The sequence below is a fragment of the Ruditapes philippinarum genome, unplaced genomic scaffold, assembly GCF_026571515.1.
Source record: "Ruditapes philippinarum isolate M1 unplaced genomic scaffold, ASM2657151v2 ctg916_1_1_1_1, whole genome shotgun sequence".
Taxonomy (NCBI): Eukaryota; Metazoa; Mollusca; class Bivalvia; order Venerida; family Veneridae; genus Ruditapes; species Ruditapes philippinarum.
The window spans coordinates 129,669-147,031 of NW_026860290.1; the positions used below are offsets into that span (position 1 = coordinate 129,669).

The 17,363-nt window shown below is 32.0% G+C and overlaps 1 protein-coding gene across 2 annotated transcripts; it reads right to left on the reverse strand.

Moving 5' to 3' along the window:
* Positions 1 to 1,835: 1,835 nt before the first annotated feature.
* Positions 1,836 to 11,771, reverse strand: LOC132759544 (17-beta-hydroxysteroid dehydrogenase 14-like). 2 transcript variants are annotated; one of them, XM_060751334.1, is made up of 10 exons: positions 11,621 to 11,771; positions 9,049 to 9,162; positions 8,032 to 8,070; positions 7,227 to 7,312; positions 6,487 to 6,553; positions 5,254 to 5,345; positions 4,523 to 4,627; positions 4,035 to 4,102; positions 3,101 to 3,188; positions 1,842 to 2,469 (listed from the first exon to the last, which is right to left on the reverse strand). In XM_060751334.1, exons 2-10 carry the CDS (start codon positions 9,134 to 9,136, stop codon positions 2,338 to 2,340), a joined length of 765 nt encoding a protein of 254 aa, XP_060607317.1. In that variant the 5' UTR covers positions 9,137 to 9,162; positions 11,621 to 11,771; the 3' UTR covers positions 1,842 to 2,337. The 2 variants fall into 2 exon arrangements, with proteins under 2 accessions (XP_060607318.1, XP_060607317.1); XM_060751335.1 differs by lacking the exon at positions 3,101 to 3,188 and having other exon boundaries at positions 1,836 to 2,469.
* Between the last annotated feature and the right edge of the window lie 5,592 nt (positions 11,772 to 17,363).

Below are 17,363 nucleotides of genomic sequence, written 5' to 3' on the forward strand. Positions count from 1 at the left end.
GAAAAATTAAATAACAAATTATCTTTACAAATACCTGAAGTCCAAATAAAAATGTAAATTACAAATGTCTAGTCTGATCCTGGAATGATCCATTTTGAATAGCACAGTTAAATCCAAGTTAAATCCAAGAACACTTTAGAATAAATTCCCACAATATAATCCACAAGAATAATTTTAACTATTTTAAAATAATCCAAGCTCTAATATATCACTTTATATCCAAGTTGAATAATACTCCAAATATATTGATGACTTAAAAAGTAACTGATGACTTAAAAGATCACTGATGACTTAAAAGGTAATACGAAAGAAAAATGTCTCCTATATATATTAAGCTAAGAAGTTTCTAGAATAGTCTTCCATTTTCTACAGTAATCATAATCTAGCAACTTCAACAATAAAGATCATTCCGGAGATTTCTATCTAATTATAATGCATGAGTTTTCTACAACAGTTAAGAAAGTTCTAGTACAAACATGTAGTTTATGTTCTAAAAAAAGAACAATGATTATATTGGAAATACCAACTGGTCAGACATAAACTATATACATGTAATATGTTGCATACATAACAGTACTTTATGATTTTCTTGAGTTATCTACCCCTTGACGGTTGTATTTCACACAAAATTGTTATTATTTTACACAAACATGCAAGTGTACTGTTATAATTTCAAAAGTAATCTAACCCTTGAAGATAATATTTCATACAAATGGTTATTAATTTACACGTTTTACATGTATTCTATTATACCTTTAAGAGTTATCTAATCCTTGAAGTAAGCATTTCCTTAAAAAAAATATAATTTCAAGAGTTATCTACCCCTTAAATATAGTATTTTATACAAATTGTTATTCATTTACACAAATATACATGCATTGGGTACTTTAATAATTTAAAGAGTTATTTACACCTTGAAGGTAGTATTTCATAGAAAAGTGTTACAATTTTACATGTACTTTTATGATTTGAAGAGTTATCTATCCTTACCCTTTGAAGTTAGTATTCACTAGAAAATTGTTACTTTTTTACACAAATCTTACATGTATTTTTATGATTTCAAGAGTTATCTACCCTTTGAAGATAGTATTCACTAGTAAATTGTTACTTTTTACACAAATCTTACATATACATTTATAATTTCAAGAGTTATCTATCCATTTGAAGAAAATGTTACATACAAATTTGTTATAAATATGCGTGTGTATTTAAGTAATTTAAACACTAAATCATACTTATTGTTGTCAAAATGTCACCTAATAAGGGTCATAAATCTAGCACCTGTATTTCAGGAATTATGCCTTTAGAATCTGTTGTGTCTAAAATGATTATATTTGATTATTGTTGTAAAGATTTTATGACTTTTAGGAATTTTCGTTTAACCTGACATAGTTGGTATTAGTCTTCTCACACACCACATATTTCATTTTCTGTTTAAAGAAACAATCCATATCAACTTTCATGTTGTGTATTATTTTTTTACTCAATGAAGAAATTTCAGTCAATGTCTAATAAACATATATTTATGCGATTAATATAATGTGGCCAACTCAATTTTTATTTCCTGATATTAATTACATATTTCTTATATTTTTCCATATTTCTAATTTCTTTTATCATCCAGAACTAGAATATTTGAGTATGTCTTCTCCGGCACTTTCAGTGAATTTTGATGCATGTTTGATGTCTTTAACGCATTAAAAGAAAGCATTTTATTGAAATTTTACCATGTGACGCATTGAGAGGAATCGTATGTACATGTTTTTGTTTTTTGTTGTTTATTTTTATTAAAACTAAACTATCCAACGTGTTCCTTTCGTTTTGTTTGTTTTTTCTCTTAATAGTATGTTAAAAGGTGCTCCAATGAGGTACACTAAAATCAATTATGAAAAATGAAATAAAATGTTTTCATAAATCAAATGGGGCACTCTAAACAGAAAATAGGCATAATTTGTACTCAGAATAGATTTGGCAAAACAGTCAGAGGGAAGGCGAAGTAATTTTTTTAATCTTTGGCCGACCTTTAGGTTTGAGCTTGACTTTGAAAGAAACATCCTGTTCTTTTTGCGCTGTGTGCATCATCTTTTTATGACGAACCTTTTGTTCAAAGTGCTTTTAGTGCGTCTGCGAAAGAAGAGCTCGACGCCATTTTTATCCATCGCTTTTGCTCCACCGCCGACAGTTATGGCGAATATGAAGTGTCCTTAATTAAACCGAATCAGAAATGTTCACATTCCTTAGTATTATTTTACACGATCGTATACAATTAGGCATTGGCAGAGTGACAAAATTATTTCTTGAAAAGGTAAACTCATTTATTATTTCAAGAAAAAAGTTCTATTTTACACCATATCCGATTTCACAACCACCAGTGCACATAAGTTCTGCACCAGTTGTGAAAGTGGCGTCTGCTGCTAAAAATAGACATGCCAAACCTATTTCACGTGGCTCTCCAAATCGTCCAAGTTGCTAAATAAAAATAAAATGAAAATAACCTATTAGAATTCATATTCATAATTCGATTACAATATAACTTTTAGCAAACTAAAAAAGTTATGTTATAAAAAAACAACATACTTATCTTTAACCACTGAAATTCAGACAGTTTCAATTTTCTAGGCTTACCCTAATGTTCAAACTTTACTTGTAAAAGTTTATAAAGCATTTGAACTAAGATCAGTTTTTTTAAGTGAAAACAACCTATTTTGATAGCATCGTCGTGGACCACCTTAATTTTTCTAATCTGACGCGATAGCACGTTGCCAATGTGGCAATTGTTCAATTAAAATAGTGCGTAGCAACCAATAAGCTGCTGAGTATGAAACTGCATTATTTTGATTAAAGAAAAAGAAAACAAAAGGTAACAAAATATAAAGTGGCTTAGAACTTTGTTTGACACAGTTATAGTCACACGGTGACCTACTGGTGCAGGAAGACCTCATAAGCAACTTTTTGAATGCATTATTTCAGACACTCAGTGAGTACTTTGGTGAACCACCGACCTTCCGCAAATCAACCGGATAGCTTTCACAAATGAAAGGTCCTGACGAGACCTTAATCACTCCGCTACTGAGTCTTTTGTAATTTATTTGTTACGTACCGACCAATTTTTCACTAATTTCCCCTTTTCTCCTTCTTGTTCTAACCAACTTTGAAGAAGTGGTGTATTTATTGGTCCTGGACATACCCTTTACAAATTGAAAATAATTTTGTTCATCGTTATCATCATCATCATTCCACCATTAATATTAACATCAACAATACCAACAGCAGCATCTACAGCATCATCATAATTACCATCAACATTACCATCATAATCACAATCATCACCACTACCATCCTCCTCATCATCATCATCAACACCACCTTCGTCTCCAACATTATCAACATCAACAACACCATCATCAGCAGCACAACCATCATCATCATCACCATCAGTATCATCATCACAACCACTATCATCATCATTATCATTAAATTTTCTATTTTTTGTTTCTCCGACCTTATATTCTCTGTAAAGCTGCCAACACATCCACTTTATTTCTATTTCCTTTAACATAAGTTTACGAGCCTGTCCAATGACATACATGTATGTATCTAGATCAGGCATCGTCTGACTTCACTTTACATGATGGCATGCCAAAATTCTGTTTGGATTGTCCTGTTATGCTCAAAGATTTATAAAAAAATATATATTGATCAATAACATACATATATTAGCCGTCTGGTAAGCTCGATAATTAGAGCGTTAGACTATGAATCGGGCGACCCGGGTTCGATTCGCGGACGACACAGGTCGTTGTGATTGATCATGAAATCCTTTCTACAGTCATTCGCACTGCAGCTCCGCTTTTGCGTGTACAAAAGTTTCAGTTCATTGCGAGAGTGTAGGCAACTAGTACTGGTAAATTGCTCGACAGCCTACCAAGAAATGATGAAGTGGCAAAACTGTGCTCTGGTTAATTCATCGTGGCTTACTGCTGTGATCCGAAGTGAAAACTGCCAACACCACCACAAATAAAATGTGTACTTACGCATTGACTCTGACACCATTCTTGGCTTCGTCTATAGCCAACGCTTTTGACAACGAGATAATAGCACCCTTAAAAGAGAAGAAAGCAACATGAAATGGTAATGCGTTTATGAGGATGTGTCTTTAATTCACCTTGAACAAAGTACTTTTAGATTTCATGTATATAAATTTATTATGTTCTTTCTATTTGAAAGACCCTTATTTTATTAAACTTGCAAAAAGGCAACAATAGGATTATTAAATGTCTTCAATTACATTATTATATTTATCTGTCTAAACAAGTATGAACTTTACGCAAGGCACAGTTTTAAGATATTTAGAATTACTAGTGTCTCTATTAATAAATCCATTTCGTGCCATTTGAAAATGCGAACGAAAAAGCACATGGGGTAAAATCCCTGTCCATTAAAGCTTTGAAGTTTCCATTTAATTGCAGGAATAAATAAAAATTGATACAAAACTAATTATCGATATAAAGTCGATGGATACCTTTGATGAACAATAAGTTGGTGTTTCTGCCTGTGCATTTGTCCCACTAAAACTCGACATGTTAACTATACTGCCTTTAGTCTTCCGAAGATGAGGTAGAGCATACTTAAAGACGATATCCAATGACATGTCATAGACATTGAACAATAAAAAAGTTATAGTGAAGCTAAACACGAAAATATGTTCAGATCGAGCAATAATACAAAGTACGCATAATGTAGCGATTGGGATTATGTCAGGAAATAATCATGGTCGGTTCTAAGAAGAATTGTAAAGGATAGAATGTCTCTTTTTTCTTAACAAATATGAATAATGAAATGTTCCGGAAGAAAATATAACGTTACTTTTTAAAGATATTTTTATCGTTTCTTTCATAAAGGTTTTTATGAAGTGTTTCTTTTAAAAAGAAATAACTAGAGACAGCAGATATACAGCTTTACTCATTGTAATGGTCGAAGCAGGAAACAGTTGCAACATAGAATGGTTCAGTAATTTAACATGTATGAATATTGTGCGCCTTTACCTTAACATAAAATATACAAACATTTTTCTTTTATACAGATATTTCAGAGGTATTCCTTTTTTAAAATTCACAAAATATTTTTAAACTACAAGCAGCAGAGACATTTCTATATAATATTTTCACGACTTTTTTACAAAGCAAAATATATTTTAAAATGTAAGCTCGATGAGTATAATTGTAAGGTATTTGTAAACATTTCATTACTTACCTTACTCATTGCAAACATGCTTACGACGTTAATATTAAGGATTTGTCGGAAACTGTCAACAGTTAGGTTGTCAATCAGATGACTGCCATGATCTAAAACAAGAACTATCCTTACATTTTTATTTTAGAACTTTCCTTTACATATTTTTAGAATGGCAAGAACTTTCCTTTCTACTTTATTTTAGAATGGTCAATGCGACTGTCAGACTTCAGGTAGTAATCTTAAAATTGCCAATGAAAATTCTTCTTAAAGTTAGTTCTTCCCTGTAAATTTTACAGGAAGTAAAACTGATTTTAGATCTCTACCGCCAAAATAACAACAAATATTGCTGTTCAACCAATACAATAAATATGTCAGATTGCTACCCATATAAAAACCTTATATCAACAAAGTCTTTGAATGACCTGAAAGAAATAGTTTTATCACAACCCCGTGCCAATTTTACGACTCCGTAAATATGGTATTGCACGGATGTGCATATATTTTGACGTGACGTCAGTAGCGTTATACAAATAGTGTAAAGAGCGCTAAATCTTAGCGTTATACAATAGGCGCGTCAATGAAAAATGACTCATTTCATTTTAAACGGTCTTTATTTTGGGTATATGATAAATAGAATATTAAATTCGTGTAAGTTCATAACTGAATTTATTGCACTCGTTAAATTAAATAATATCATGCTCGCCAGAGGCTCGCATACTATAATTTTATTCAACTCGTGCAATAAATTTAGTAAGGCTAACACTCATTCAATATCTTCTATATATAATATATATTTTTGATGTTTTGATTTTTTGTTGTTCTTGTGGTTAATTAAGATAACTTGTTTGTTTGTGGATTTTTATAATTTTTTAGGGAATTTGATATACAGTATTACCAAATTGTTCAAGCACTAAATGTCATCATGAGTGTGCATTCAATATTGTAAATAGTTACATGTATATAATATTTCTTTTAATTTCTTTACCAGTTAAAATTTAAATGCAAAATTCATTGATTCATTTTTCTCAAGTATCCATAATTATATCAAATGTGTCCATGTACTCCGAAATATATCAGTCTATTATGAGTCCTGTATAACAAGTTATTTAATTTCCGATTTACAAAATCAAAAAGCTATTTCTATGGAATGCCTGGTATTTTTCTTTTTTACCAATTTCGTTGGAAACTTAATACATGCAGTTAAAGGAAATGAACTTATTAAAAGAGTACTATAGAAAATATTTAACATACGCATTCCAACGTCGTTAATAAGGCAATCAATTTTACTGTGCTTCTCAACCGTCAATTTAATACTGTTCTGTAAAAACACAAGTACACTATACTATATATAATTGGACAGTTATTTTAAGCCATTTCTGACATGAACACATGTACAAATTAGTCCATCATTTGTCATTTTAATGCATCTCTGAAAAATACATAATAATTTATTTACCACTTTACAAAAACCTTTTCAACATTCATGACATATTTTAAAATATGTTGTTTACAGGACATTTCCTTTAAAAGATATAATGGCATATAAATTGAAACCGTCTTAAGAAACCATGACATGCACCAGTCAATTATAAAGAAACTTCACTGAGGTCCAAAAGCCTTAAAACGAAAATTTGAATTCTTACATAGATCAACTGCGGCACTTAAAACAGTAAAATGTTTAAAACATTTAAAAATTATACTCTGAATAATTTGAAAATTATATTTTAGCCCGAATTCAGTGAAAAGCGTTGTAATGCTTTTCATTTTTGGATTAGAATAATCATTCTGGAAAAAACGGAGTGAGTGAAGATTACAAGTTATTGGTCTTGACCTACTCAAATGAAACATTAATCTTGAAATATAAATCCAGTCTCTTGATGTCAAAAAAAAACTCAATGGAGTTCCTTTTAATTTACAATAATCTGTAAATTCTGTTAATAGTATGACTATATTCAGAAGACTTGTTAATGATATAGTTTTCATAAACTTACCTTTATTTCTTCTTCGTTAGTCACATCACAGTGTATATATGAAACATTTCCAGGTCCTGGTAAACTAAGTGTATTTCCAACTTTATCTGAAATGATATTTCTCTTGACAACTTTAAACATTTCAATGTACAACAAAAACAGTTTATGCAGTAAGTTTAATTCTTTTTACCAGAAACAGCCAAATAGAAATAAGATATTTTTGTATTTGTGTATAGAAATTTACATTTTTTTATTAAAATAAAATACGAGGACATTCTGTGAGGATAGGTTCAAAAACTTAATTCATACCAGAAACGAATTACAAAAACAAATATGCGTTTCTTGCGAGTTTCGAACTTTTTATGCAGCAAGCAAAATAAATTTAGAAATAAAGCTTTACAAGTTGAAAATTCTATCTTTCACAAACCAGAAATAACATCAGTTTCAGTCAAAATGCATATTTTGATTGACCCGTATGTACCGTAAATAGTTCACAGATCTGAGGGCCTCCCAGTCAGCCCTAAATATTAAACAAAGCACGGCCTTCGGCTTTTGTCCGTAAAATGTTTGTAGACTGACTGCTCGGTCACTATATATGCTATGCAGTCCGAGATACAGTGTTCTGATATTATACAACCTGTACCGTCACATCAAAATATATGCCAACCAATGACATATAGTTTTAACGGAATCGCAAAAGGATTGACATATCTTATATATAAGATCGAATCTTCCTCGTGTCCTTTGATAACGACGAGGAAGATATATGCGTTTACAGCTTGGTTGATCAAATATTTATGTATGAGAATTCACATTAAAAAATTACCGTTTATATCAAACACGACCACTGTTCCTCCGTTTTCGACTGAAAGAAAAAATGAATCACTTCTTTGTTTTTAAAAAAGTCGGAAATAATAGGTAGCTTGTTATTTCTAATCATAAGGCTATTGCATTAATATATCCAACAAATCTAATTTATACCATAATAATAATAGCAAAGGATCACTTGCCTACAAATTAAACCCATAGCAATTCAAATGTTGTTTTTTTTTTAGTTTTTTTTAAACGCCTTGGTTAATTTAGAAACAGTATTGAACTCATTATTATGAATTGATATGACTTTACAATTGTAGAGGACCAGCTAAAATGATTACTATAATAAGTTTATACGCTGGTTCAGAAATCATGTGAGATGGATAACAAACCAGAAAATACTCATTTCTTCGCAAGTGACCGACTATTAAACCAGCATGATTTCCAATTTTCCCGAGGATTAAACCGGCGACCCTTGGACCAATTATCCAAAGCTGTCCCTATTGAGCTAAGCGGGCGGTCATTTGATAAATAATATCATTGAAAGAAATTGTCGATGGTGGTCCGGATCACGGCAGTAAATCATTTTGAATTATTCAGAGTACAGTTCAATCACCGCAACGTTCCTGGGCATTCTGCAGTCAAGCTGTTTTCAAGTACTAAGTGCTTTCACTTTCGTAAGTTCTGTATATATCAGAGCATAAGTACTGTGCGAGGATTTTATGATCAATCACCACGGACGTGTTTGGCACCATCCGGCAATCGAGCCCGGCCCGTCTGTTTCCCTGTCAAACGCTCTACATATCAACCGGTCAGTTAATGCCACTCTTTCAACATATATAGTTTAATTATTCACATAAATATAAGGAAACGGTTTTCTGCTGTTGTTATAATTTGATTGAATATGCTTGTGCTTTATTAAACATCAAACACATTTTTTTGACATTAATTTGCATATCCTATAGTCGAAATGTATAGTCAAACACCCGATGCCAATGGAATAAAAACTTAAGTGAACGGTTATTCTTACCAAAAACTTCGACGCATCCTTTACCAATACCACTACATCCACCAGTTATAATAGCTACTTTATCTTTAAAACGTAATCCACTAGCCATGGCAGATCTCTGTTTCTTGATTTAGACTATAGAAAAAAAAAGAAATACTGAATCTAAATTAACATAGATTTTTGCTTTTATTTATTATTGTACTTCCCCGCTTAAAAAAAAATTAAGCCCTTTTACATATATGTTGCGATATACAAAGATGGGAGGGGTATATCGTAATAATATTTCCGTAGTGCTTTAAGTGAGGCAAAAATACGATGGTGAAAAAATGGCGGATAATTTTTTCCATTTTTAGATGACGTCATCTGAAAAGGACTGTTCGTGTGGTCTATGTGGTAAGCGGCTGGCAACCAAGTCTCCGGTGGGCTGTCTTGCTTTTTAGACAATCTCGAACATACATTTACTAAAAAAATAGTGAAAAACACAATCCTTAAAGAAAGCCCAACACGACCAAAACTGTAAAATGTTGCAGGCTCGGTTTGATTGAGCCTGTTCATGGACGGTATTGGAAAGTGCAAGTTACCGTCCAGACCACCTAGCACCGGCTTTAGCAGATTTCAACATTTTAACACTAAAATGGTGAAATTTTGAATTTAAAAACATCCGCAGATGTGTTCATACGGGGGTTATCATGGAACCTTCAATGTGACACAGTAGTGTCATTCCATGTAAAGCGGCGTCTGGTCCCCAAATAAAAGAATGCGTGTGCCCTAAACGAGAAATCAATGGGCGGAACTAAATAAAATGGAATTTTGAAAGGGGGTCTGAGGTTATGAAGTTATGTCACAGATAAGACGTCAACAGACAAATTTAAGAAGCAGGCAACATATCGTAAGGGTGATTATACAGTATTCAAGTAGGAATACTGGAACCACCAAAATTGAAAACGCCAAATACAAGTAACTAAAAATACCATGTAAAATGTATACACAACAATAATGTCGTGCTGAACGATCTTCAAGGATCGAAAATATAACATCATTGATTAAATGTACGGGGAGATTTTTTACAGCCGCCACACGGCACAAATAACACGGATGTGACAATGAAATGTGAAAAATTAAATCCCAAAAGAAAGCCCAACACGGCAAAACTGTCAAATGTTGCAGGCTCGGTTTGATTTAGCCTGTTCATGGACGGTATTGGAAAGTGCAAGTTACCGTCCACGCTCCCTAAAACTATATAAGAAAAACGAATGACAAATATACATTAACAACACATATTATGATATTGTGTCAATACACTAGCAGTAAGCAAAACAATGTTTTGCTTGTAAAGACATTATTGATTATTATCTAAATTAAACATTCAAAGAAACCTTTGCAACTTAGTAAACTTTCAATCTTTACAAAGGGAGAATATCTATTAACTTGAGAGAATCTCAGGGTAAGATGTTAAGGTTTACGTTGATCATCAGAAGCTTAAAGCTACTTAACTTAAACAAGGCACTAAAGCCTGCTTTAAGAGGTTATTTTTAATCAAAACACACGATGCTCTTGAAAACTGATATGTAAAAATGTATGTTGCAATGAACTATATACCATAATATTTTGAATACAATGCAAAACCTTAACTCAAAGCCATTGATACTGTTTAAATTATAAATTTCCGTTTAAGTATTACTGTGCCTACATATCAACTGACATTCATTATCTTCGTGGGGCAAAGAAATAACTCAATAGAGTAGACGGTCAAAAAAAATTCCCATAATTCTTGATATATTGCATTATCTTTATTTGGGTAAAGTCTACAACCCTCTCGTTCTATTGAGAAACATGTACGTAAAATGTTTTGGGAAAAGGGTCAGCATTTAAAATTACGGCATGAATGGAAAGTGAAACCGTGTATTTGAAAAATGGCGCGATTTTAAATCTACGACAAACGACTGTATTGGTTCCCCTCTATAATGAGCGTCCTTTGCATCCCGTAAAATGATTAAAGATTAATGAAATATACAATCCTATTTTCTGATGCACAGTAAGTACGTCAATATATTTTTCTCTTTCGAAAACTATTGTAAATTTAGCGGGCACAGCGAGAGAAAATTCGTCTTTTAAAAAAAATAATACTTAATTGTCAAAATGAAGCTACCAAAATGAATATATGTATCACAAAAATCCGCCATTTTTACACGAGTAAAATTATGCCTCACTTAAAACAGACAAGAAATAATTTATCCTCTATCCTCTGGCCCTCTCCCCCACTCCTTAGTAGAAAACTATTTACTTATAGAGCAGGATATGTAGAAGTGTAACACACAAGGTAACTCAACTGGCAATCTCCGGAGCAGATTCCTGATGGCCCTTGTGGGCATTTTCTTACCCTCTCACAGATAGCCTCTTACATGGACAGCAAAACATTTAAACGGGAACAAATACCATACAAGAATAAATATAGAATTAGAAACTGACTTTAGCTTTCATAATAATCTTTCATTTGATGATCTAAAGAGTATAAATAATGCAAAACAATTCATTACTCCGTTGACCCATTTGGCAACTTATACAACCTTTATGTGTATAACAAAGTGCTTACCTGTATTCAAGTAGTTTACCTCACACTTTAATCAGTATATCAGTTAATAACTGCTTATGTGCGCCGACGTCCTATCTATGTAAATACAGTGGGTTTAAAAATAGCAAAATATCGACATGTTGGCCTAGTTAGCAGTATCATACATGTTAAGATTGCTTGCAAGTTTGTATAGATGATATGTCTGTGTCAATGAAATAGTTCGCTCGATCATTGCAAATCCAAATTTTGAGTGTTTTTACCATGTACCGTTAGGGCAATGCGTTTCAAACAGAACTCAAAACAACTTAAAGACGAAATTCGGATGGTGAAAGGTCGAAGGTACGATGGTTTAAAGTCGAAATAAAGAAAACCACGATGAAGAAATCTAGATATAATTTCGTGTTTTCTCCATCTTACTTTCTCTATCGTGGTTTAGTTCTACTATCGTGGATTTCGTAGTGTCAACTTTTCATCATCGTAGTTTCAACTTTTCATCGTCGTGATTTTCACAATTGTACATAAGACTTTTCATACAGGTTTTACATCTGTATTTCGGTAAACCTTACGGCACAATGCGAGAACCATGAACAGGTTGATTAATACGGTAAATGCTAATTGTCAGACACTTAAAATAACAGCTAAAATGCATAAACATGATACCATATGTGTTACATATTGTATAATAAAAACTGCTTTATAAAAGTCAAAAAGGAAACATTGAAGACCGTCAATCATGATATGCGTGAATATTCTGCAGGTCTAGTTTAATTTAGCCTTGTCACAGTCAGTAAGCTTAATGTAAGCTACCGTGACTCTCCCTAGCACCGGTTTTACTTTAATAAATCAACATTACTTACAGTACAAAAAAATTATAACATTGTAGGCGCTGGTGTTATGCGTTATTGTACAACAGCTTTGGCTCTCACACTACTTTAACATATCATATGCATACATACTGACACCAGTTAAGCTCATATCTGGTTATTATGCAACATTACCTTATTAGTACCATAGATCAAGATTTATGAACTCATTTATAAATCTAATGTCTAAATTAACTTGAATAAAGTCTTTGACGTTACATGTTTTCAAATATGTGTTTTTGCAAAAATGCTTTCTAATTATGTTTATGTGAATATTGTAAAAGAAGTAACGGATTTATCATTCTGTACTAATGCACATATTTCACGAATTCAACAGTGCTAAACATGGAATGTACATTTTGCAAAAATATTTCCCTACTTAGAAGTGCGGAAGGGGGAGAGGGCCAGAGGATAGAGGAGATGGTTAAATTAATTCTGGTGTGTTTTAAGTGAGGTAAAATTTTACTAGTGTAAAAATGGCGGTTTTTGTGATACATTAACTCATTTTGGTCGCATTAGTTTGACAAGTAAGTATTTTTTAAAGACGAATTTTCTTTTGCTGTGCCCGCTAAATTTCCAATAGCTTTCGAAAGAGAAAAATATTCTTACGCACTGTGCATGCAAAAAATAGGATTGTTCATGTACACCAAGACTTTCTTTCGATGAATTATGCATTGAGATTTTAATTGTAATAGAAACAAAAACTTTGCTATCAACTATTTACACTTTTTAATGCACACTTTTGATTAAATGAAGTGCTTGAACAATTTGGTAATATATCAAGTTCACTTAAAAGTTATAAAAATCCACAATCAAGCTATCTTAATTAACCACAAGCCATTCAAAGATTTTATAGATATAAGGTTGATATACGGTTAACAATCGGACCTATTTATTGTATTGGTTGAACATCAATATGTGTTGTTTTTGGGCCGGAAGCCATCTAAATCAGTTTGACTTCCTTTAAAATTTACAGGTAAAAACTTAATGTAAGAAAATTTTTCATTGGTCATTTTAGTACTTAGTGGAATCTGAGAGTCGCGTTGACCATTCTAAAATAAAGTAGAAATTGCTGGATCTTTTAAAATAAACTCACACTGCAAAGATCATATAGAAACTTCCCAGCTTTATTGGTTGGCAAATACCTCATGTGCTTTTTTGTTCGTATTTTTACGACAGGGATTCATTAATAGAACAGAACAGAACATATCGTTTATTAGATTTTATATTTAAGCATACTAAATTAGTTTATCATCTTTACATGCATTACTTTGAATATAAATATCATGTCATATAAATAAAAAAATTAACATGAATATAAATATAAATATACGTCTATTTACTTATAGAGACACCAGTTATTCTAAATATTTTAAAACAGTACCCTGGGTAAAGTTCATACTTGCTTAGACAGATAAATATAATAATGTAATGATAGACAAAATGATCATATTGTTGCCTTTTTTGCAAGTTTAATAAAATAGAAAGAACCTTATAAAATATATACATGTACATTTAATCTAAAAGTACTTAGCTCAAGTTAAACAAGAGACGCATTCTTATAAACACAATACAATTTCATGTTGCTTTCTCCTTGTTTTAAGGGTGCTATTATCTCGTTGTCAAAAGCGTTGGCTATAGACGAAGCCAAGAATGGTGTCAGAGTCAATACGTAAGTACATATTTTATTTGTGGTGGGGTTGGCAGTTTTAACTTCGGATCATAGCAGTAAGCCACGATGAATTTACCATAGCACAGTTCAGCCACTGCATCGTTCCTGGCAGGCTGTCGAGCAGTTTACCAGTACTAGTTGCCTTCACTCCCGGAATGAACTGAAACTTCTGTACACACAAGAGCAGAGGTACGGTGCGAATGACTGTAGAAAGGATTTCATGATCAACAACGAAAGTAACCTGCGTCGTCCGGGTCGACGGATTTATAATCCAACGCTCTACTTATTGACCGGACGGCTAATACATGTATGTTACTGATCAATATGATTTTTTTATAAATCTTTGAGTATCACAGGACTATGTTAACAAAATGTAGGCATGACATCCTGCAAAGTGAAGTCAGGCAATTGCCTAATCCAGATACATATGTCATAGATAAGGGAGACAGATTTGTACGGCATGTTAATTGAAATAAGAATGAAGTGAATGTTGCAGGCAACATTGAAGTATATTTAAGGTCAGATAAATAATTATAGAATACAAAATTTAATGATGACGATGGTTGTGATGACGGTACTGATAGTGATCATGATGATGATTATGGTGATGGTGGTAGTGGTGATGATGATTATGGTTATGGTGGTAGTAGTGGTGGTGATGATGCTGGTGCTGTTGCTGCTGCTGGTGATCATGTTGATGGTAATATCAATAGTAGAATGATGATGATGATGATGAACACAATTTTTTTTTCAATTTGTAAAGGGTATGCCCAGGACCAATAAATACGCAATTGCTTCAAAGTTGGTTAGAACGAGGAGGAGAAAAGAGGGAATTAGTATAAAAAAATGGTCGGTACGTAACATACTGATTAATATAGCCTCCGTGATTAAGGCCCCGTCAGAAACTTTAGGAATCTTTCATGTGAGAAAGCTATCCAGTTAATTTAGGAAGGTCGGTGGTTCACCAAAGGGCTCGCTGAGTGTCTGAAATAATGCATTCACAAAGGTGCACCTGACATCTTCCTCCAACAGTAGGTCACCGTGAGACTATTACTGTGTTCTTGCGTTTAAAAACAAAACAACAAACAAAGCCACTCGATATTTTGTTATCTTTTGCTTCCTTTTTTCTATAATCAAAATAATGCAGTTTCATTCTCAGTAGCTCCTTAGTTGCTACGCACTCATCAAATTGAACGCTTGCCACCTTGGCACCGTGCTATGACGTCAGATAAGGAAAAATAGGGTAATTGTTAGTCCTCAAAATTGATAGGACGATACTATCTAAATAGGTTTTCATATAAGAAAATAACTGATCTTAGTTCAAATGCTTTACAATTCTTTAGAGTTTTTACTTTAAAGTATGCCGAGAAAAGTGAAATTGTGTATTTCAGTGGTTTAAGTTAAGTATGTTGTTTTTTATATCATAACTTTTCAGTTAGCTAAAAGTATTATTGTAATCGAATAATGATTATGAATTCTAATTCATTTGGTTATTTTCTTTTTATTTATATTTAGCAACTTGGACAATTTGAAGAGCCACATGAAATAGGTTCGGCATGTCTATTTTTAGCAACAGACGCCAATTTCACAACTGATGCAGAACTTATGTGCACCGGTGGATGTGAAATCGGATATGGTGTTAAATATAACTTTTTTTGAGTTTACCTTTTCAAGATTATTTTGTCACTCTCCCAATGCCTAATTGTATACCATCGTGTAAAATAATACTAAGGAATGTGCATATTTCTGATTCGGTTTAATTAAGGAAACTTCACGTTGGCCATAGCAGTCGGCGGTGGAGCAAAAGCGATGGATAAAAATGGCGTCGAGCTCTTCTTTCGCAGAATCACTAAAAGCACTTTGAACAAATGATCGTCATTATAAGATGATGCACACAACGCAAAAAAAACAGGATGTTTCTTACAAAATCAAGGTCAAACCTAAGGATCGGCCAAAGGTTAAAAAATTACTTCGTCTTCCTTCCGACTGTTTTGTCAACTTTATTCTGAGCTATAACTTTTTTATATAAATTTTGCCTATTTTCTGTTAAGAGAGCCCCAGTTGATTTATGTAAACATTTTATTTTATTTTTCATATTTGATTTTATCGTACCTCATTGGAGCACCTTTAAAAATACTATAAAGGCAGAAAAATAAAACAAAACGAAAAGAACACCTTTGATAGTTTTGTTGTAATAAAATAAACAATAAAACCATGTACATACGATTTCTCTCAATGCGTCTCATAGTAAAAATTCAATAAAAATGCTTTCTTCAAATGCGATAAAGACATCAAACATGCATCAAAATTCACTAAAAGTGCCGGAGAAGACACACTCAAATATTTAATTCTGGATGATAAAGAAAGACTTAACCAAATTAGAAATATGGTAAAATATAAGAAATATGTAATTAATATCAGGAAATTAAAATTGAGTTGTCCACTTATTGTTAATCGCATAAATATATGCCTGAAATTTCTTAATTGAAAACAAAAAAAAGTTTCTGTTATAATTTATACTTAACATGAACGTTCTGAGGGATTGATTCTTGAAACAGACTGAGATGACTTACTATGTTAGATAAAATGAAAAGTCCTTTAAGTGATAAAAGAACTTGAGAAGAATAATCATTAAACTATTGATGCCAGTGTTACAGACCTTGACATATGTGATATGAGTGATTCGAAGTAACATCAATTACAAAAATAATGAAAAAGTTCTTTTTAAAATATAATCCTTTTAATATGACATTATAGATTCTAAAGGCATAAATACAGGTGCTAAATTCATGATCCTTGTTAGGTGCAATTTTGACGACAATAAGTATGATTTAGTGTTTAATTTTTTAAAATACAAATGTATATTTGTGCAATTAATAACAAATGTGTATGTAATATTTTCTTCAAAGGGATAGATAACTCTTGAAATTATAAAAGTAAACATGAAGATTTGTGTAAATTAGTAACAACTTGTATGAAACACTATTTTTAAGTTGTAGATAAATATTGAAATTATAAAAGTACATGTGATAATAACAGTTTGTATGAAATACTATATTCAAGGAGAAAATAACTCTTGAAATCATAACAGTACCCATGTATATTTATATGAATTAATGACAATTTGTATAAATACTATTTTTAAGGGGTAGATAACTCTTTAAATAATAAAAGTACACGTTAATATTTTTGTAAAATAATAACCATTTTGTATAAAATACTATCTTCA